The 22749-nt window shown below is 37.8% G+C and overlaps 5 protein-coding genes across 6 annotated transcripts; 3 read left to right on the top strand and 2 right to left on the bottom strand.

Annotated features, from left to right (window-relative positions):
* The first annotated feature begins 168 nt into the window (after positions 1-168).
* Positions 169-1269, top strand: LOC133726184 (allene oxide cyclase, chloroplastic-like). The gene is made up of 3 exons (XM_062153688.1): positions 169-325; positions 465-586; positions 713-1269. Exons 1-3 carry the CDS (start codon positions 298-300, stop codon positions 1115-1117), a joined length of 555 nt encoding a protein of 184 aa, XP_062009672.1. The 5' UTR covers positions 169-297; the 3' UTR covers positions 1118-1269.
* Positions 1270-2806: 1537 nt separating this feature from the next.
* Positions 2807-8259, top strand: LOC133726176 (uncharacterized). Of its 2 annotated transcripts, none has more exons than XM_062153679.1 (8): positions 2807-3881; positions 5807-6100; positions 6369-6494; positions 6819-6899; positions 7146-7204; positions 7283-7361; positions 7448-7556; positions 7807-8259. In XM_062153679.1, the coding sequence occupies exons 1-5, from the start codon at positions 3038-3040 to the stop codon at positions 7172-7174; spliced, it is 1374 nt and encodes a 457-aa protein (XP_062009663.1). In that variant the 5' UTR covers positions 2807-3037; the 3' UTR covers positions 7175-7204; positions 7283-7361; positions 7448-7556; positions 7807-8259. The 2 variants fall into 2 exon arrangements, with proteins under 2 accessions (XP_062009663.1, XP_062009662.1); XM_062153678.1 differs by having other exon boundaries at positions 2808-3881; positions 7283-7359; positions 7498-7556.
* A 2208-nt stretch (positions 8260-10467) lies between these two features.
* LOC133726181 (uncharacterized) lies at positions 10468-13272 on the top strand. Its single transcript, XM_062153685.1, has 5 exons — positions 10468-10930; positions 11009-11053; positions 11126-11416; positions 11509-11702; positions 12839-13272. Exons 1-5 carry the CDS (start codon positions 10717-10719, stop codon positions 13016-13018), a joined length of 924 nt encoding a protein of 307 aa, XP_062009669.1. The 5' UTR covers positions 10468-10716; the 3' UTR covers positions 13019-13272.
* Positions 13273-13589: 317 nt separating this feature from the next.
* On the bottom strand, positions 13590-17682 carry LOC133726182 (uncharacterized). Its single transcript, XM_062153686.1, has 9 exons — positions 17312-17682; positions 17183-17229; positions 16987-17089; positions 16707-16793; positions 15055-15138; positions 14743-14796; positions 14284-14364; positions 13991-14036; positions 13590-13845 (listed from the first exon to the last, which is right to left on the bottom strand). Exons 1-9 carry the CDS (start codon positions 17576-17578, stop codon positions 13778-13780), a joined length of 837 nt encoding a protein of 278 aa, XP_062009670.1. The 5' UTR covers positions 17579-17682; the 3' UTR covers positions 13590-13777.
* A 554-nt stretch (positions 17683-18236) lies between these two features.
* On the bottom strand, positions 18237-21930 carry LOC133726175 (uncharacterized). Its single transcript, XM_062153677.1, has 12 exons — positions 21622-21930; positions 21419-21516; positions 21249-21335; positions 21023-21155; positions 20387-20908; positions 20105-20256; positions 19732-19935; positions 19548-19638; positions 19297-19465; positions 18987-19097; positions 18810-18906; positions 18237-18658 (listed from the first exon to the last, which is right to left on the bottom strand). Exons 1-12 carry the CDS (start codon positions 21685-21687, stop codon positions 18592-18594), a joined length of 1797 nt encoding a protein of 598 aa, XP_062009661.1. The 5' UTR covers positions 21688-21930; the 3' UTR covers positions 18237-18591.
* Between the last annotated feature and the right edge of the window lie 819 nt (positions 21931-22749).

The raw sequence follows: 22749 nt of genomic DNA, 5'->3' as shown, positions 1-22749 counted from the left end.
CACCACCATAATTCATAACATCTCCACCTTTCCAATTCCTTCACACGTTTATTTCCTTTCCCAATTCCCAGTTTCATCGCACCTTCACATATGGAGGAGCAAAAAGACTGTTTGACTCCACCGCCCATTTCATTCATTATTCTATTCACCCTAAAAACCCACGTGATCGACCTAATTAACCACCATCCTCGTATCCTTCAATTCCCTCTATATAAACACCCTTCTCCACTTTCTCCCCTACCAAACCTTCTTGCCAGTTCATTCCATAATTAAGAAAAACATCAACCCTTAGCTTCAATGGCTTGCTCAAGCTCTCCAAGACCCAGTTAGTCTTCTCATCTTTTCTTTTACTCTCTTCGATCTTTTAAGGACTAGCTAGTACATTAATTAGTTCTTGTCTCAGACTCTCATCATTGTACATATTGAGTTTCTCTGTAACTAATTAAACGTGTTTGTTTCTGCAGCAAAAGTTCAAGAGTTCCATGTGTATGAGATCAACGAACGAGACCGTTCGAGCCCGGCTTACCTTAGTTTGAGCCAGAAACCTGCCCATTCGCTTGGAGATCTCGTGCCCTTCACTAACAAAGTAATTTCTTTCTCTAGTACTACTCTATGATCGATGCACTAGTCTCTTGACACATGCTATATGTGTCTGCATGTCGAAGTCATTTACAGGTACTAATGTATTGGCATTTTACAAATTTTGTTGCAGATATACACCGGAGACCTTCAGAAACGATTGGGGATAACGGCGGGACTTTGCATTTTGATCGAAAGCAAGCCTGAAAAGAAGGGTGACCGATATGAGGCCATGTACAGCTTCTATTTTGGGGACTATGGTCACATTTCCGTCCAAGGACCGTACTTGACTTACGAGGACACGAGCTTGGCCGTGACCGGTGGTTCGGGGATATTCGAAGGAGTGTATGGACATGTCAAGCTGCACCAGATTGTGTTCCCCTTCAAAATCTTGTACACTTTTTACTTGAAGGGGATTGAGGACTTGCCTGAGGAGCTTACGGCTGTGAAGCTTGTGGAACCAAGCCCCAGTGTTCAGCCCAGCCCTGCTGCCAAGGCTTGTGAACCCCAAGCTACTGTCTCTAATTTCACTAACTAGTTCATAAATCCATGGCGATGGTGATGAACTGAGGATGAAAGCACAGTTAGATGGATCGCCTTTACCTTGTGTCGGTTTATGTATTATCAGAAAAAAAAATATTGCTACAATAATGCGAATTTCAAGGCAATATAATCAGCTTTACACCTTTACCAATGTGGTTTATGTTTTTTAATGTTGTAAATGATATGATTGTCATCTAATTTTATTCTTCCACTTGACAAATTGGTAACAAACTTTAGCCTGAAGTTCAGTTATTCAAGTCTTCAAGACATTCGGAGCCTAGCAATTTCTTTCAAACACGTGACATATTGAGGTCATACTTCTCCAGATGGTCTTGTTTGGACCGACTTACCTAGTGCAGCTAATAGAGCTTTTCTTTTTGATATTGTAAACACGTAAACATTGATTGTCTAAAGGATTCCATATCTAATTTATAGTCTTTTCGTATCAAAATAAAAAAAAGTTAAACCACATAGCAAATTAGTTTGAAATATCTGATCCAAGTTCGTTTGAAGGGGTAAAATGAAAGGTTTTGTGCTAAACATGTTCAAATATATTAATCAAAGCAAGTTTAAAAGAAGTGAAAATGATATAAAAAAATAAAATAAAAACTTCATCTTAGGTAAGTAAATGATAAATCAAGTCAAAGTTATTCATTATGTTACAATAGTCCATAAGTTTATGACTTTATGTTAAATTAGTCAACTTAATTACATTTTTTATTCGGATTCTACCCTTGAAGCCAATGACTTGAGGTTAACAGTGACATGACCAGTAACTTGACATTTTTTATTTTGATTCTACAATTGAAGCTAATGACTTGAGGTTAACAGTGACCTGACCAGTGACTTGTCTACTGACTTGTGATCAACATTGGACATGGCCAATGATATGTGTATAACAGTGACATGGTCAGTGACACATAATGTGACTTAGCTAGTGACATGGATATAACAGTGATTTAACCAATGACTTGGCAAATGACATGTGACTTTAACAGTGACATATTGTGAGTTCGTTAGATCAATCCTAAAATCTTCCTCTAGATATCGCTATGTGTTTTTTTTTTTTTTGATGGGATGATATTGTGGGTTCATTAGATCAACCCAAAAATCCTCATCTAGATGCCCGCGAACTCTGGCGGTGGTGGTCTCTAGATCCCAAGTGCTTAGGATATCAACTATAGTTGCAAGTTATCCGCTACCATCACCCCAATCATTTGATGATATTCAACAAGATCATAGTTGGTGCTTTGCATTTAGATGTACTTACTTGTTTGTCACAAACAAAGCGATAGATCGATATTAGAAGCCCCGCGGCCTTTATGTCAAGGAACGTAGGCAATTGACATTTTTATAGAATGTACAGGGTTGGATTCTAATACGATTTCATGATGTGGGATCTGTTTAATACAAAGAAGAGTAAATGAATAAACATACACAGCACTAACAAACAAACAAAAAACAAAAAAATGGTGTTTTGGAACACCAACCAATTTTAGTTGTTTTAGTTAGGTTCTATAGTCCGAGTCCAGTTCAAAGTTTGCGTAGGTTCGCATAGGTGTTCTGTTCCCCGCAGGGCGCCCCTTTGTGATTAGCAAACATATTTAAACACATCTTCTGCTAACCCGTTCTTCGATGTGGGATCAATACAAAAGAAATAAACACAGTTAAAACCTTTCTAATTTCGGGTTTACCCAGCCTAACCCCAACACTTTCAACACTAATAATTTAATAATCATCTTTGGATCTCTGAAAAGTCTCAAACCCAAAACACGACCCTTCCTTCCAAAACCAAACAGAACAATGCTCCTCTTGTTCCTCCGACACTATTGCCACCTCTTCTAACCACCAAGACCAACAACAACAACCGCCCCAAAACGACGCCGTCTCCTCCTCCTCCCTCCTCCCTCCTCTAATGGTTGTTGTCCAAGCCTCCAAGCTCAACCTCCCCTACCCTTCCCTCTCTTCCCCTCACATCACCTCTCTCCTCTTTGAACCCAACTCTCTCTCTCTAGCCCTCATGCACTCTGACTCCTCTTTCTCTCTCTACCCTTCTCTCTCCTCCCCTCTTTCTCTCTCCTCCCTCCCCCCTCCCCAAACCCTAATCCACCCCCCTTCCTCCTCCTCCACTTTCCTCCTCCTTCAAAACCCTAACCCTAACCCCAATCCCAATCCCAGAGTGCTTTTCATTGTCTCAGGGCCTTATAAAGGTGGGTCCCAGGTCCTTCTCAGGTTCTATATTCTGCACAAGCAGACCCAATTTGTGAGGGCCCAAGTGGTTTGCTCTCAGAAAGATCTCAACTTTGATCACAAATTGGGGGTTTTGGTGGATTCTAATCATGGGGTTTCGATTAGGCTTTCTGGGTCTGTCAATTTCTTTGCAATGTATTCGGTTTCCGGCTCCAAGATTTCGGTTTTCGCTGTCAAAGATGTTGGTGGTGATGGGGTGGCTGTGAAATTGATGAGGTGTGCTGTCATTGATTGCTGCAAGCTTGTGTGGTCCATTAGCGTTTCGTCCGGGTTCTTGATTCTGGGGGAAGATGATGGAGTGAGGGTTTTCAATTTGAGGCAGCTTGTGAAAGGGCGGGTTCGAAAGCCTAAGAGTTCGAATTCGAGTTTGAAATTGGGTTTGTTAAATGGGGTGATTGGTGACAATGTGCAAGAAGCTGGGGATTGTGCAAATAAACATGGAAGTGGAAAGTGTGAAGGGACTTGCGATGGTTACTTGTGCCGGAAGAATGATAGGAATTGTGTCTCTGGTAAGTATGCACATTCTGTTATTTAGTTTCATTTTTGTTAATGTTGTTTTGATTCAAAAAAACTGCAATGCAGACGTTTTTGGTACATTTGGTAATGCATTCATACTTGTTGAGTTAGTACTTAGAAGAGTTGGAACCTGGAACTTTGATCAAACATGTTCTAGGGGCACTATGATAAATGCGCTGGTCGCACAACTAATGAGGATAGATTAAGGCAATGCTAAATGTGTTTCCTACTCCCAATGCCTCTGTTTTTGCTGAAGTCAAGGATAGACTTGTTTTACTGTTTGTGTAAGTTAGAGTTGTGTGTGATGAGTCATCTCGCTGTGGTATTTGATATTTGTGCGATGAGGTTAATATCTTTAGACATTATTTCCTTAGACAATACCAAAAATTCTGAAGTCTCCACACTTAGTTTGTTGTTGGCATATGCCTAACTATAAGAGTTATGTTGGCTGTAGTTATTTTGATATATATTTATGAAGTTTTGTTGGGATACTTATTGTTTGCTTCATTAATATAGTTTTAGAAGAATTTATTAGCAAAAGATTAAAAGCTTAACTCATAATTTAGAAGGAACAGTACATGATTAGTTTGTTAAACTATTCACTGTAGGATTGGTTTTGGAACCGATGTATAAGTTGTTTGTATATGATGGGGAATGGTAAAGTTTTGATGGCTATACTAGGGTCAAGCTTTGATGATGGGAAGTAAATGAGATTTTAGAGTTGGGTTTTTCCAGGGCATTTAAGTGTCAGATCAATGAGGAGTGAGTAGGAATGGTCAGGCTTGCTCATATGTGATCTAGGTAGAGTTCCTGCTCCTAAACATTGTAGGGTTCAGCTGGAGGCCCCAGTTTCGACCCTGGGTCTGTGAAGCGGGTCTTGGGAATTTCTGGATGCCAAAAGAAAGAAAGCAATCAAGTAACTTGTGAGTAATTGTGGTTTTTGGTCAAAAGGGCTGAAACATAAGAGTCCTCTCTCAAAAGGCCACGGAGAGTCATAGGTTCGGAATGAATTTCTTTCATCCAATTCTCAGTGAGAACTTTGAATTTAAAGTGGGATAGCTGGTTAAGCTTTAAACTTGGTGTTGATGGCTATGTGAACCTGATTTGTGTTTAGTTCTCTCATTGTTGTTATTATTATTATAATCTTTTGAATGAGTGAATATTGTAATCCCCAAATTATAGAGGATTTAACCAAGTCCCAAAGGTCTTTATTTTGATTTAAAGTTACATCCATAGTGGGCCTATTGAAATAGTCCAATGTTAACATGTTGAACAGACTCAAAATTCCACAAAAGATAAGTCTTTCACAGATATATGATAAAATGTCTATTTTTTGGTTTTTCGGGTGTTCTTATTTTTATATTTTGGAGTGACATGGTGACTAACTTTATGCTTGTGGAACACCATATCCGTTCATGACCTCATTGATCAGATCATATGGTGTAATTTTAAGTTCACTGACTTTAGTTGAGCCTGTTTCTTGCACACGCACTACTTGAACAGATTTATATTTATCTGCAATTTACACTGACAAATTGTTTTTTAGGTATATCCTTTTGACAAGGACATGGGTGCTACTCATATAAGCAAGGTGCTGTCCTTTGGTTAAAATCATAAGGATGCCTCTAGATGGTAAATAACTAAATACTGATTAGAAAAATAACTCTAGATAGGGACTGTCTTGCATTTCCTTATCATCCACTTGAAATCTCTAGCTTGCAGACTGATCGTTAACTTTTTACTCTAAAATAATCTCTACAATTTTGCGAGATAGCTTGGTAGTATGGTCACCATATAATTACATGTCTATTATAGGTTGAAGTGGCTTCCATTGATTCTTTGTCTTAAGATTCGTGTGAATTTGTTCTCCCATTGGTGGAAAGGCTAGTGCCACTAACTGTGTGTTGTTACCTTGTAGTCAAGCGGAGATCTGTTAAACTGAAACAAGACTCATGTGAAGACGGAGTGTGTTTTGCGGCATTCAAGGGCAAGGAGTTAGAAACCTCTAAATCAAGAAGAAGGATACCAGTGAAGGCAATTTCCATTGACGCACTGTCCCCTAACAAACTTTTAATCCTGGACTCAGATGGAGGTTTACAGCTTTTGCACCTTTCCATCCCTGTAATTGGATCAGATATAACTACTTTCATGCAGCAGTTGCCTAACACTATGAAAGTGCAAAAGGTGGCTGTTCTTCCTGAAATAGCTGCAAGTATGCTTCTTCTCTCCCTTTTATTTTAATTATTTTACCTTTGCAACACTGAAGGTCTCTTGGATTTCCAATGAAGTATTACCTTATTAGGGATTAAAAGAACTTGATGATCTGAATGTTGGCAGTATGCTGGTCTATGCTTTTTGCAATATGGTGGTTAGAAAATTTTAGTGATTGAAACACTATGCTATTGCAGCTCATCTGAATTTAGATATATGAATCTTGACCTTTCTTCAACCATTAGGTCACTCACTATTTCATTTTGCAGGAACACAATCTGTTTGGGTGTCAGATGGCTACAATTCTGTGCAGATGATGGTGGCATCTGACATGGATAGTGCAGTTAGCCAAAATGATTTAAATGAGAGCAAGGAAAAGCCGATGCATATCACAGGTTCTCATTGGACCATAAATTGCTTTTTAAGTTTAATCTGAAATCCCAAATTCTGTCATACTTCCTTCCACGTCAAAGAAACCTACACGTGTTGTCAATACTACTACAGATTTCTTTGAAATGGAGTATATGTACAATTTTATTCTCATGAGTGGTGTTCTATGGTGGTTGAAACTTCTTCATGAAGTGTCTGAACCCCATGATACCCTAATCCATATGGTCATTTCCTTTACGGGTTTTTTTTCCTCAAATTCAATGCAGTTGACCTTATATTTTCAATTTATTTCCAGTATTTTGAACGTTTTTGTGTTTTTCCTGTGCTAGTTGGTCTCACAATTTTTACTGGGGAAAAGATTCAAGACCTTACTCCTTTGGCCGGAAATGCTATTTTGATTCTTGGACAAGGTAACATGTGGTTTCTTCATTTAGAATTACTTTGCAATCTTTGCCTACAAAAAGTGTTGGACTTCCAACAATTGATGAGTTACTAAATCAGGTTTTTCATACTGTTTATAAACTACAATTTTATATTGAAATTGGTGGAAGGACCATAAGTTTTATAATAGGATGATGCCTAAGCAAATTTGTTTATTGTTTATGGTACAAAATTTGTTTTCTTCCTTGATTGTCATGATTTTTCTCATTATGCAGGAAACTTGTACACGTATGCTACCTCTTGAAGTTTCTCAGTATAACTGTTTATTCGATTGGTGAGAAGCCGGTCTCATATTATTTCCCTCTTTGTTTAAGTTTTTCTCTGGCCCTGGTCTAAGCTCCTTTCTTTGTAGAACTTTGGAATTCCAGGCAATATTAATTGAGCTCTACCAGTTTGATGGAGGTTCTCGAGTAATGTTCTATTTAAACAGTAAGCATTGGACCTATAAGTTGTCACGTAGATGTGTGTGTGTTATTCTTTCTTTTTGGAGTCTAACTCTTAGTATAATTTCTTATGTTTGATTACCTTGATCCATGATCCTATACATCATTTTGTTACTGAATTCAGGAGCTGCAGTTTCCTTATTAATCTAAATGTGGACAAGACTAAATGCTGAGCTCTTGAAGGTATGTACAGTCATAAACCTTTCTTGGTAGCTGTAACAAACTTAATTCAGGCTTGTCCTGCATGGTAATCCATATTAGAATCCATAAGAGAATCAAAGAAGGTTGTAGAGTGTAGACTGGTCTGGTTTTAAGACGGTATTGATTTCTTAATATTTACCTTCATCAGTTGGTTTCCATCACTGTCATTGGATGGTTTGCATTATACAGTTGACATCCTCCAATCCTATAAAATCTTTTCCTTCCTTTTCAGGTAATATGGAACCGGGACCAATTTATTGCCTGCCATTGCTTTCCAAATACTGAAGGTCGAGTCTTTCAGCAATCAAAGCACTTCCATTGTTCTACCCGACTCCACGAGCGACAACTTTGTTTGTTGTATGTGAGATTATTTGCTGTTGGTTGCTTAGAGTTGCCTTGTGTGGAGCGTCTCTATTCCAAGGTGGTCAACTGGAGAGCTGAACGTGCATTTGACCAAAGGTAAAGAAAAGCTATGAGTCGGCTTTGCAAGAAAGTTTCTGATGACTCGGCAATTTATGAAACTTTCAGTTCTTAAAGCTTGTAAGGTCCAAAATAACTCATCATTTGTCACCAACACATTAACTCTGTGAGTGAAATTATGTTTTATTTTAAATTTGTGCTGCTTGTGAATTTGTTTGATGTCGCTTTGAAGATAAGGAAGTACATGTTATTACTCTTCCCTACATATCTTTGCGTATTCATTCACTTTGAAGGTTTGGTTTGGTTTGGTTTATAAATGTGTCTGATGAGAGATTTCTTTCCACTTACAGTTTACAGGTGGGTAATTTTGAATTTGGATTTAACTCTTCAACCTGTAGAATTGAACAATTATATTAAGGTATTGATATGTCGAGTAGGCTGGCTTCTTGCATTGCTCTTAAGCTAGTCGAGTTGGTCTAGGTTTGATTGACGGTGCCATATCTTCTTGAAATGAATAAGCTTTCGAGATTAAATGAAGTTGGGGGGAGGGGACCTTGCTGACAGTGACTGACACTGTTGAGACCTACTTTGCATACAGATGAGACAAAACTGACGACTATGATGAGGTCCCCTCATCCCTTAAGTTGAGGACCGCCGCACTTGATTATTCAAGTGACGTAGACAATCACATGCACGAGCAGTCGAGCACTGAGAGAGAGTGAGAGACATTCATTCCCCCCATTTCTTGCTATCCACTCTTTTTCTTCTCCATCCAGCCCAGACTGAAAGCAACTCTACATTGGATATCTGCAATCATCAACTTGTCACTTGTTATTACTCATAACCATATCCTCAAAAGCCAAAATTAGATGTGAACAACCAAATGTTTTTCTTGTTCTTGCAACTGAGAGTTTTACGGACGCGCATACATGGTTTGAATTTTTGAGTTTCAAAAGTTATTCGAATTATTTTCCTACGGGACATCCGACGAAAATCCCGTACTAAGAAAAACCATTTAGTAATGACTAATGAGATAACTTATCTAGTACTGGAATCCTGGGTCTATAGCTATATTAGTGAAGACAATAACACAACTCCATCCTAAAAATTTGAGTAGGTGTCATGAAATCTTTGGCCAACAAGATGAACACTAACCCCCGTTTATTTTCGCATCAAGGTATTCGTTTAAGTGTCTCAAAGAGGCTACGACGAGAATAACTAGGAAGGCAAAGAAAGCAACTGTGCGTATATCTAGAACAGTACATAAAATCCGTCACCAACAATATTAATACAAGTACAGGTTTTATGGTCATTTGCTCAAATCTGTTTCTAAGTAGAAGGACGCAAATTTGCTTGATTCAAACACATCTGAACCTTATTTCAACAATCACATGCTTCACTCGAGTTGCTTGAAAAGGCCATCCCAGTACTTCCTGCAATCATGTTACCTGTGTTTGCCTGTTTATGAATCTCTGCACACTTCTTCCAATTTGGATTACATTTTCACAATTTGATCCAATCATCTTTGGTCCGGCTTCGTTCAAATAGTTTCCCATCTAGGAAAAGCTTTGGTGCATTGATAAATCATTCACATTCAAATGCTAGCTAGTTTGGGTTGTACCAAATTTCCCCAGAACATTCATTACCAATGCTAGTCTTTTCTTGAGCAATACTACAACAAACATTGTGACCCACGGTTCAATTGTTATATATAATTTTTCGAGATTCTTTGACCAATTATAGGGTCACTTGGTGCAGAAACCACTGAAATATTGCCTGTACCCAAAGAGTGGTGAATAATCGATCAACCTTTTGCATTTGCGTAAAACGATATTGGAGAACAACTCAATAGATTCTCAAGACAAATTTTTTTTTTTTTTTTTTTCAAAAAAGAATATAATTTTACAATCCCGTGAATAGATGACACTCACATCAATCATTAAACGAGTGTTCTTTTCGTAACTCTTTTAAGTAATTAAAAATTGCCATTGTATCGTTTTCTTTAGGTTACCTTCTTTAATACTAGTTTGACCTATTTGGTCATTGTGCTTATTTTTGTTAACCAATGACTCTCTTCTCGCCAATCTAATATTTAAACGGCATAGTCACGTCTGCGGATAAGAGTATTTTCTTCACTCTAACTATAAATCTAGACAATAAATTGTTTTTTGATCATTATGTTTTATCCTCGTTCTTGCATTTTACTCTCACGTGCAAACGTTTTAACACCATATTGACACAAGATTAGCACACCATTTATTAGGTCAAACAGAATGACCCATTTTTTCTTTGGTCTAAAGGATTAAACAGAATAATCAAATTGGTCATTTACTAATGTCTAATGGTGTGCATACATTTTGTGGAGCTAAAAAATATGTTCCTTATTCTTTTTATTCTTTTTTTTTTCCTTGAAGAAGAAAGCGAATGTTTCATCCTTTTGTGCTTGCGTGTCGGAGTGTGTGTAATTGGCCGATAAATGCATACTTCATATACTGCTTGCTATGTCTAACTGATTATCATTGCATTTTTGACTATATCTTCCCAGAAGAAACACAAGGAGATTTCAAAGATTTGAAAGTTGCTCTATATGTTCTTACACTTCTTCATGTTGCCTCCATTTACTAATCATCTCAAAACTTAAACACCAAACAGAACCATTCCCAATTTAGAAGCAAAACAAGGAAGCTAGCTACCACCTATAGCTAGGTAGATAGCTACAACCATGGAAGAATCCCCATATAGTTCTAGGGGACAAGACGAACCCGAGTTCAGCTTGAGAGATTGGGCTGTCAAGGCTAGAGGAATCAGCCGCGAAAACACGAATTCCAGAAGGTTCTCAGCATCCTACATTAGAAGCTTTAGAGAAGACACAAGGTCTTTCAGATCAAACATTACCATCTCCAGCACTGCTTCTTCTCCTGGCTATGCCTTAAGAGGTAATAAGTAGCACCTTTTTCTCTTTTCTGACTATTTCTCAGAAGCTAGCTCACAACTTCATTTACATTCTTATGCAGATGAAATTGACCCTGCAACTTACTCATTCACCACTGCCCTCAAAGGTAACACTTTTTATGATCATGAACTTTAGGATGTTACTTGTTCAGATTGTAACTTTCTGTGTTTCTTTGCAGCATTGCAAGCAAGGTCTGCCTACAATAGTTGGGAGGCTTTATCCCCAGATGGGTTTGCTTTACATTCAAAGTGGAATGAAGCAGAGAAATACATATGCAACCCTCTTTCAGGACAAGTCCCAATGGAGTGTTTATCTGCAAAAACACTTAGTGGAAGATCGTTTCGAAACATAACGAATCGTATCACAATGTCTGCACCTCTCGTTTACTCTTCTCACACTAGGCCAATCCATACCACCAAGCATTCTTATTCAACCAAAGAAGACTTGGCTCGTCAATTCCCAATTCCAGGTTCCAACACTTTTTTCTTGCTTCATACTTGATATTTTTCACTTGCATACAAATGGTAAAGTGCTAAACTGAATATGTTTTTCTTGGTGCAGCAAAGAAAAATGAGGGTATGACCAGAGATGTTGGAACTCAAAGCACTCCTCCTGATATCAGTTCTAGCAGTCTTAGCTCTGCTTCAACTCCTCCCATTGTAGAAAGATCATTAAATCGATTTCGTGGCGGAGATTCACCAAATTCAAATTCAAATTCAAAACCAAAATCTGAAGAAGAGGTTGAAGAAGAAGAGGTGTGTTTTAGATATTTCTCTATCAATGCTAGAAGTTAAGCTATTTTGTTGTAGATTTTAGGTATGTGTTTGATATGTATTTTCAGGTTCATCAAGATTTTTTCGTTGCTAATTAATGATGTGTTTATGAATATGGGGACCATTAAAATCTCAAGGTAGGGGATTCAGATTGAATTGGTCCCTCTTTGTTTTCATGGCACATGCCCCAAGTGGCCCTGCTTTCCAGCACACACAGACTCCGGTTTGGAATAAAAATTTTCCTGAAATAAAACTGTTCTCTAAAACTCCTGAATGACTCATTTTCACTAAGTTATAACCAGTTGCAGAACAATTTCTATGCTCACTATCAATTTACTATACCTCTTTTTCCCTTTCTTGTAATGAAGTTATGAACTATGTGTTTCTTGCTTTCCATTCCTTCCTTTTGTTTTGTTGTGGAAACATTGAGATTCTTGAGTCTAAAATTATTCTTCACTTATTTCTTTGCCCTTCTGATCTTTTGGGGCTCTCAATGAAAATGCCTTGTCACTGCTGCTTTATCTTCCTCTTCTTTTTGGAAAAGATGGTCATGTGTTTCAGGGATTGTGATTTAATTATTGTTTGGTACAAATTTGATGCTATACCTTGTGATCTGTTTGTACCTACATCGGTGAGGGTATGTGTCGTTTCATGATGTTTGATACCATGTGATGTAAGGTCATATATAATGTGACTGATGGCTGATGCTTGTGGAAAGTGACACAGTCTCTTGCTATTCAGCTAGACATTGTCCACTACATTTATTGAGATGGATTATGTCCTCATCTAATCCATTTGACCTAAGATTACTAGGCTAATGATTTTGGGGGGGAAACAGAAAGTTTGGACCAGCCAAAATCTCATCTAGTATTGGATCACTCGGATATTCTTGATAAGGATCATGCATTTCCATGCTGATGTTGAAAATATGTCACGTTTTAAAGAGGGTCATGTATTGAGTTGATTACCAAAAATATGACCCAGGGTTATAAAAAATTAGTCATAGTTTCGAAATCAGCATGAAGGGCCATGTTTCTTATTGTCATAATGTATAAAGATGCAAAAGAAATTTGAGCTAAAATATGTGATTTAATGTGTGAATTATATAATGGGTGCAGATGGAAGTGAAAGATACAGAAGAGGAAGAAGAAACAAAAAGGGAAAAGGAAGAGAGAAAGAAAAAAGAAGAGCAAAAGTGGAGGCAAGGTGGGTGCTTGTCATGGATGAGAAAAAGGTACAGAGAGAAACACAAACCAAGAAAGAAGAATATGTTTCTTTCTCATCTCAAAGCGTGCTGAATATGAAAACAAAAGAGAGAACTGCAAATCAATAATGTGGAGACCCATTGGAGGGGTCTAAGAGATTCTCTGGCTTGAGACTTGCTGCAGGGTCACTGAGTTCGTCTGTGATCAAGAGAAGAGAAGAATGAATCTTGTAATGCGGTTTTTAGTGGTTGTTTTGTGTCGGTTTTCTTCTGTTGTAGAATAGATCAGTCATCTTTATGCTTTGTTCTTGTTTATGGTCCAAATGGCTGACAAAAGGTTCACATGCATGCTTTTTGTTTGTGCCTTAAAAAGTGGTAGAATCTCTCTACAGAAAAGAACACATATGGGAAATTTACCTGGTCATAATTTAGTAAGAAACTAACATAGCATCTTAGCAAGAAATTTTGAAAATATGAAAATCTTGGTAGTAAAACTTGCTATGAATCTCAGATGCAAGGAAAACCTACTAGGTTGGTTTACTCTTTTCGCTTGATTGGGAAGCCCAGGTAGTTAAAAGCAGCAAGTCTAGAAAAGCTTCAAGAAATGTGCCAAGCACCAATTAATTAAACCACCACAGAAAGAATTGAATCTGAAGCCAAAGGGATGAGTAATAGAGACTTCAATTTTGCTCATCTTTCTTTCTGTTCCTCTTCAAAATTCTATGTATGATACAAATAGGCTTTTGCCAACTGAATATAAACATAGGTTTTACAATTGACAAGCTATGTAATGAAAATGAATCTATCATACATGGGAGTGTTTGGTTAAGCTATCATACATTGTTTAAAACGGCTATGCAGTGGGGTTGACGTTGGAGTTGGAAATAAGTTTGACTTCATATAAATTCTCCTCTCCCTTGGCTGCACCAGAAACTTAAGTAAGAATTATATTGAAAAATTTGATGCAGAAGCAGAATTCAGATTGCTGTATGCAGTGGCACCACGCTCCTAATCTATAACTTGAATATTTTGACAAGTAATTGAAACATTTAGGTCCAAATCTCACCAATTTCAGCTGTAATGCCTGGTCCGAAGAATGATGTAAATTTAGCCTAGAAAAACAACAAAAATTGATGAATCAGTGTCCATCTTTTTTTGCTATTCTGAAATCAGAGGTTTAATAAGTCTTAAAGCTGAAAGAAGGCCATATCATTAAATTTGCCATCAACCCAAGGAAACTTTAAAACATGATTTCCATGAATAAATTTGAAGATAGAAAATGTTCAACAATTGAACTAGGATTTCATTCTCAGACTGAAAGAAAGCAGCAGTAATCTTTCTAAGGCTAATAAAATTTACCTGTCTTTGTTCAAAATCAGACAACTGTAGAGATTTTGCCTCAAACACCAGGACTAAACAGTATCTACCATCTTCTGTGACCTAGGAACATATGATAGCAAGATGACAAATGGAGTAAAAATGATAATAACTGTAAATTTGTAGGTCACTTGGATTCAACTAAGACTCTGATCAAATATCAACTTAGTAAGAAAGGCTTCTATAAGAAATAAGGAATAGAATATTACGGATCATTTGAATCCTTAAAAGACAATATACTTAATGAAATTATCATGGTCCTCAGTCTTCTCTTGTGTGTAATACGATACAGAAGGAAAAAAAAAAATGTATTCCTATACTTTTAATTGCAATAGAGCAAATAAGCCTATGACTGGAGCATTTGCTGTTAATACATTCAGAGGGAAAAAAAAATAAAAATTAGTCACTTGGAGGTGATCAAAAAGTTTACACTCAGCATACCTCTTCACGAATCCTTTGTAGAACAGGCGCACTCCTCCGAGCAATTCCCCCACCCTGTAAAGTAAAACAGAACAAAAAACAATATCAAACCCACACCAGAGGTTGAAGTATATCCAACCAACAGGATGTAACCACCTTGTGCATAAGGTTATGTACATTTAACTACAATTACAGGTGAAGTATGTAGCAGATAATGAGTTGACTTCTTCTTAGGATAGGAAGGAGAAACTTTTCTGTGTCCCACGCACAATATTCCAAAAAAACAGAATGGACGAATAAATCTCTACATATACACACAATCGGACAACTTACCTGACCATACTGGAAAATTCGTTTTAACGCCTCATCCAAATGCTGCTCATCCCCATAGCGGTATCTCGTAACATCATTCCTGACCTAATTATAGATATGTAATTTCATACATCATATTAACTTGGGCAAATAACACAAGAAAACTAAAGCATTTGATGTTGATGCACGAGACCAAATCTATCTACCTGTGCATTAAAAAAAAAAGTCATATATTAACTTAGAAAAAGCAGGACAAGGCCTATGTGCTGCACAATTGGCTCCATGCAACATGAATCATCACGAAAAGAGTTCACTGAGATTCGAGTGGTGCAATATATTTAGGATTAAATTCAGTTTACCCCCTGAGGTTTGGGGGTAATTTCATGTTAGTCTCTGTCCTCTCAATTTAATCAGTTTACCCCTCGAGCTTTCCAATTTTCCTCAACCGTGTCCATTCCGTCCAATTTGGACGTTAAGTTTGACAAAAAAACCCACTTTAAGGGCTAAAATTGTCATTTCAAGGAAAAAAAAACCATGACAAATTTTTTTTTTATTTCTCTCTCATTGAAGAAGAATAATTTATTTTTTTTGTCATGGTTTTTTTTTTTTTTTTAATTCTCTTCTTCTTCAATGAGAGAGAATTAAAAAAAAAAAAACCATGACAAAAAAAAGGAAGAATTTTTTTTTTGTCATGGTGTTTTTTTTCCTTGAAATGACAATTAAAAAAAAATTATTCTTCTTCTTCAATGAGAGAGAATTAAAAGAAAAATGACAAAAAAAGGAAGAAGATTTTTTTTTTGTCATGGTGATTTTTTTCCTTGAAATGACAATTTTAGCCCTTAGAGTGGTTTTTTTTCCAGACTTAACGTCCAAATTGGACGGAATGGACACGGTTGAGGAGAATTGAAAAGCTCGAGGGGTAAACTGACTAAATTGAGAGGACAGGGACTAACGTGAAATTACCTCCAAACCTCAGGGGAGTAAACTGAATTTAATCCATATATTTATATACTGTGGGATTATGAAGGTACAAAGTGTTTATGTTTATTGTCAGTATGATTACTTCAGGAAAAATTATAGGGGAAATAGTCATCCACCCTGGATATTTAGGTAGTTGAGTAGTAGCAAATGCTACTTTCACTCATATTCTAAGGGTTGGACTACAAGATTGGAATATTACAATCCTCAATAGTTCGTGGTTGACATTGATGGAAATTCAAGCGGGTTTTTATAACTAACCCCAAAGTTCCAAAGGGATGGTGGCATTTCCGCAAGATTGTATTTCAGTGATACTGATGCTGACTCTCAAACAAGCATTGTATAAGATGATCCTTTTGATTGTCAACTTAAGGTAACTCTTAAACTGACACTGTGCTCAGTAAATAAATTCTCAAAACATGGAGCCTTAATGCCCCCATATATGTTCAAATTGTTATAAGGAAGGACAAGAGTGAAAACATGCTCGACTGCAAGCAATTGAGAATGCTAAAATCAAAGATGCCTATATTCATACCGGATGGTAAGAGAGAAACAATGACAACACAAACTTCTAGCCAGTTGGACTCCTAAGTTTTGACGGTGAAGTAAGAAATTTATCACATCATATGCCACATATCCATCTTCTTAAAATGACCACATCTAATGTAAATAGTAATTCAATGCAAGGCACGCACCTGTATAAGAATCGGGGTGGCAGCCGTTTCCCTTAATTGCTGAGCATCCAAATAAGTCAAGCATGGCACCGGCTTTAGTTCTGCATACTGCAAAAACAGAGAAATAAACATACTATTATGCGACAGACAAATCAATTCGTGTTCTCATTCGCTACTCATCTCTGTTATCACACAATATCCTGGACTACAAACCGAACATAAACCACTGCACAACAAAACCTTGTATAATATGTTCTTAAACATTTTTCATAGGCTGTTGTACACAGGATTTAGATTTTACCTTGAAAGCCATACCAATGATTGCAAGAGGAAACCCATATGTTAACATCAATGCTGACCATTCAGAACCAGGTAGGATATTAAAGTATGCCCCAAAACCATACCTGTTGCTCACAACACACAAAACCCAAAAGAACATACTACTATTAGTACTAAATACACTTTACCCAAGAACCAAAATAGGATTAACAACTCACCCTAACAGTGTAATCCCACCAACTAGTCCAATAGAACCAAATGAAACCTGCAAAGTTCACACCTTTACATCATGAAAATGAATAAAACAGAGTAAAAAAATCAGAAAAAGCAGAGAACTTTAGGCCAACCTTGGCGAGGGAGAACTGGTCGTCGGTGACTATGGCTTTGTCGCCGGTGGTGGGGACGGAGGAGGTGTCGGCGGCTCGTGGGGCGGTGAGTTTCAATATGGGCCCAATGGGCTTGGAATGGGTGAGGAAGGTGGAGGTGGACTTTGATGGGTGGCGGTGGAGGAGGGGACGAGGTGGGTGGAGAGAGAGAAAGCGGTGGCGGGTGAAGGGTTCATGGTGGGAGCAGAGGATGCTTCCTCCTCCTCTTGCGGTGGTTACAGTTGCCATTTCAGGCTTTCTTTGAGAAAAAGGTTGAAGCTTGAGAGAGAGAGCAGAGCTGTTTGGAGTTTGGAGTGGCTGCTCTCAACCGCCAAAATTCTGGTTACGTGTCCTCATGTTATCCATTTTTCTTTCTTCATATTTTCTTTTCCATTTACTTTTCTTTAGAAAATTTTGTGACCAGTTGGATACTTGGATTGTCCTGAAAAGAATTTATTTTTATAATCAAAATAAGGTTACGACGAAAATAATCTACACGAAAACTGTTCTTGAATAATCAAACTTGAATATTGCGCGTACAGAAATGAACAATAGCTCGACAAAAAAACAACAACATTGTTTACTAAATGCTGTGAATGCACCTAGAAATGTGAATGAATGCACCTAGAGGCTAAAGCACTCAAGTTGTGCAATATTACAATAGCATATGCCACTAAACTGGTCTCTCAAAAATGTCCCAAATGAATGACTTCAAAAGAAGAAGTTGACGTCTTGATGACTTGAACGAGCGTCTTCATGCATCAAGGGGTTGAGCAATTGGCATTGTTACTGTCACTAAGGATTTTAAAAAGAAAGTTCATTATTTCCCCAAAGATGATGCTGCATAAAATCATAGATAAGTTGATGAAGAATATTACATTATGATCAACTGTAACAAACATCAAGATGAATCTGCAAACAAATGCAGCAAATAATATGAACTCAGAAATTACTAATCAGTTTGGGGTTCCTCTGTTGTACAATTCCTTAAGATCGCCCAAAAAATAGTGGGGTACAACTACCAGTTACAAATCAAAGTACAACACTTCTGAATCAGCTTCACCATATAGGAAGATATGCAGAACAATTGGGCAGCCAAAATACTTGCAACTGTGTATGTGAACCTACTTCTACAACACTGGCAATTCCTTTCGGACAGAAGCAGCCAATCGCCCAATCTCTTGATAATCTTGATGATCTACACTATTCAATTGTAAAGCAAATTAGGAGTATATGCCATTTGAAATAACCATGGCCCTCATCTACATGTTTTCTTCATCGCTTTCACGAGGAACAGTTTGTGACATGGTTCCACTAGACTTTTTTCTCCTGCAAACCAAGCAAACACTGAAGTTATTACCTTTATAAGCAAACAGAACTTTGAGTTCTGGAGAGCTACATTACAGAAAGTACGCGATATCATGTGAATCAGAGGGTGTTTCAACTAAACTGAAAATGTAAGACGAGTAACTGTGCATACCTTAAAGAAGAACAGTAATTGTCAATTGCTTCCTTTGTCTCCGCACCATAAACAAACCATTCTTCTTTAGATACAACTGCAACCCAGGCCCCCAAATCTGTACAATACCAAATTTAATGTCCAGACTCATAAACTGGAACAAAACTTATTACAATTGAGACCGCTCAAAAATCTAACCTTGAAGCACGATATCTTCTCCATTGTTGTAACCCTTTAATTTCCAAAAGATGCGGCCATCAACATCCACACGATAAGGCTCCGTTCTTAAAGCATCACGTCTATGTTTCTCTACAAAGTATGTACAAGGAACTCTTCACACATGCATGTATGAAAAAGATTCGCGAAAGACATGACAGTGTAACAAAAATGGCATGAAGAAACAGCACTTGTACCAGATAAACAGTTCAAGTTTCTCGTAAAACACAGTGAACTAAAGATATTAGAAATGGGAACATATGAACTAAAGATATTAGAAATGGGAACATACTTTTAGGCACTATGCCCTCTGCTTCAAGCAACTCAGCATGAGCTTGAGCTGCTTCACTTTTTATTTGTGAAACAAGAGCTTCATGTTCTGAAATTGACAGAGGAGCACCATTTTTTGCAATAATAAGCTTCGCCACCTCATCTTGCAACTTCCGCTTGAGGAGTTTTTCCTGTACATTAACAATAAAATTAGTTTTAAGCAGAACTAACATGTAGGCTCCAAGGGATTCTTGCCTTATACTATATCTTTACCTTATCTTTGGCTGCATTAACTTTTCCTTTTGCTTCCTTTTCGCTTTCAACAATCTTTTCATGCTGTTCTTCTATCCAGCTCCTCAGTTTACTGGAGGAAAGATTGAAAAGTTTTCATCTTACTCTTGACCCACAAAACATGAACTTTTGTAAATTATAGTCAAAATACTCTCTTTGTACTTACGAAGTGCAAATCACCTCATCACAAAGGTAAGTTAAGAGTCTGAGCTTCTGAGAGAGGTCTAAGATATCATATCCAGCACCACCTCTACTGAAACAATCTGTAGGCAGTTCCTTCAAAAGGTGTTCGGACTCAGATTCAGAGATGCATTTACCCACATCTTGGAACCATGAATTTTTGTGGCTCATTTCATCTATAGATGAAGGCCTAACACAAAAATAATATCAACAGTCAGCTATTTCTTCAAGTATTTTATTTATATAATCCCAACAATAAAAATGTTCATGAATAAACTGCATGAATTCTTTTCACCATTGAAGCCTAATTACTTTATTCAGTTGAATACTATATAAAAGTTACAAGGCAGAATTCTTACTCCTCTCCCATATCCTCCTGTAGTAGAGATAATAGTTGCATGTGAAACCGAATAAGTGAGGAGTATTGTCCAGGGCGGCCAGCTCGCCCACTTCGTTGGCGCAGTAATTCACCAAGTATCGATTCAGCCTGTGCTTTTTTGAATTTGAGAACCTAGAGTACATTATAGTTGCATCAATGCAAAATCAGAAGGTTTATAACAGTGCGCATTATAGAAAATCACAATCAGATTTAGAGCAGCATTCATTCATCTAATATTTAATATCAGAAAAATCCAAATTACCTCTCCAAAAGCTGAACAAAATTCCATAAATTGCAGAGCGTTTCCAGCATCCTCAGGAGGCAGTTCAATTCCCAAGACACTTGTTAAGGGAATGCCCTCAGGCAAAGGAAGCTCAGGCTCAACTTTTTTGTTCAGAATATTCTTGGTGCATTCCTCAACTCTGCAAGTCTCTTTGCTACTCTTGACCTTGTCCTTGGCCTTTTTCTTCCTCTTGACATCATTGTTGTTCACAACATTTTGAACTTCTTCACCTTGCAGTTTCGCATCATCTGCTTCTTCTCTTCGATCTTTATTTTTTCTCTTTCTTGATTTCACTTCTTTTACAGCAACATCCTTGGAGACTTTAGGATCATCCCTGCTGCCATCCTCGGAGACTTTAGGATCGTCCCTGCTGCCATTACGGATTTCCTTCAATCCTTTCCTCTTTGTTTTCTTGACTTGTCCCTCCTCAGGATTTTGTGTTGAATTCAGGCTGGCCTCAACCTTTTGATCAACAGAATTCTCCTTTCCATCGACAGCCACCTATCAAAATTCAACAGCATTAACACATTAAACAGCACCTTTCCCAATCAAATTAAAACAAAATACCAACTATCAATATGCAACTTCCAAACACTAAAAGCAAAATCACCCGACCTTCTCAGCAACCTTCCTCTCAATACCAAAATTCTCTGGTCCTCTCGCAGTCAACATCTCCGAAACCGAACCAAACCCACCTTCCTTGGCCGTGTGAACAAGTAGACCAGTGGGTTTGAGGCCTTGTTTCTTCCTGGCAAATAACACATTTCTCAAATCAGAAAATTTACCCTAAAAAGCAAATATCCAATTCAGCAACTAAATTACACCAACATCCAACATTTACCTGCAGAAACTACAATTACAATTCCCCCTACATTTGGGGCAATTCCAGTCCTCCAAAAGCTCCACCTCTTCAGCCTTCTCTCCATATCTACATCCAATCATCACACCCAATATCACATCCATCAAAAAGACCCAAAATTTATTCAAAAAGTGAGACTTTCAAAACCTAACCTGTTCGAGAGACATTTATGACAAAAGCTAATGGTGCAGCGAGCATTCTTCTTCAGATTCTTACACGACGCCACAAAATCCCTAGTCTTCTGCCGGCACTGTAAGAGTAAATAAATTCGACCCCAAAATTACAACTTTCTACTTGCCCTAATTTCTCGCAATTAGATAAAATCGACTCCCAAACAATTGAAAATGAAACAGACCTGGTGACAGGTTTTTCCGTTCTCGGAATCGTAGATCCGGCCACCGACGACACGAACTCCGGCCATTTGCTCGAGGCTGGGATCTTGTTGCTCTCAGATTCAGACAATTCTGTGGCTCTAGTCTGAGATTGAATTTCAATTTGGGTCAAGAGTGGGGGTATTTGAGAATTGAAGACGAGGCCGCGCGCGCTTTTTGAATTTCATTCGCCCGCTATAGCGGGAGATATTGAGCCAAAATTTTGGGGTAAAGTTTCCCCATTTTCGAGATTTGTATTTGAGGGGGTCTTGTTGGGAAAATTTTTCAATTTTTTTTTTTTTCTATTTCTTTTCTTTCTGGTATAGTTTACCTAGAAAGTAATTCATTTCTTTTTTAACTTCAAGGCTATAAATTGGATAATGGAAATGGTGGTCCTATTCATATATGTGAAACACTTTTAGAAAAACAGCGAAAGCGTTGAACAAAAATAAAAATCAACCAAACAAACTTTAATACGGCAAAAATTTAAGTCAAAAACTGTGTGTCTAAACTCTCTTATATTGAATGGTTAGACAATCGATCGTGGATTGGATTATTAACTTTCACCAATCAAATGAGTAAACGATTTTTGTTTACATTTATTTTTGGCAAAGATTATATTTGAAAGTTGATTTAACTTTTGAACGGTTAAAGGACTAAATTCAGTTTGCCCCCTCCAATTTTGGGGCAAACATCAGTTTGGTCCCTGATTTTTTTTTTTAATCATGATGGTCCTTGCACTTCTAATTTTCATCACCCGCATCCAAATCTCAAAATTATCTCCGATCATGACGTCACTTGCTGAGTTAGCCCCGACATGGGGCCCCACTTTTCAGTTTTTCAACCTCAGTTTAAATAAAATGTCGAAATTACCCTTATTACCCTATACTATTTTCCTCATCTCTCTTCTTCTTCCTCCTCCTCTTCTTCTTCTCACCTTGCCGTCTCCAACCGTTAGCAGAGCTCAGTCCCCGTTGCCATTCCAGTTGGTCTCCGCCTCCACTACTTCCTCGATCCACAAGCGCAAGCTCGTATCTAAGGACCACGCGCCTCCCTTCCCTCCCTCATCCTTCTCTGTTGACATGCGCGACGACGCTCTGACCTCCAGCGAC

The sequence above is a fragment of the Rosa rugosa genome, chromosome 1 (genome assembly GCF_958449725.1).
Source record: "Rosa rugosa chromosome 1, drRosRugo1.1, whole genome shotgun sequence".
NCBI lineage: Eukaryota > Viridiplantae > Streptophyta > Magnoliopsida > Rosales > Rosaceae > Rosa > Rosa rugosa.
The sequence above is the reverse complement of the archived record's forward strand: the minus strand, read 5'-3'. Positions and strand labels throughout refer to the sequence as shown.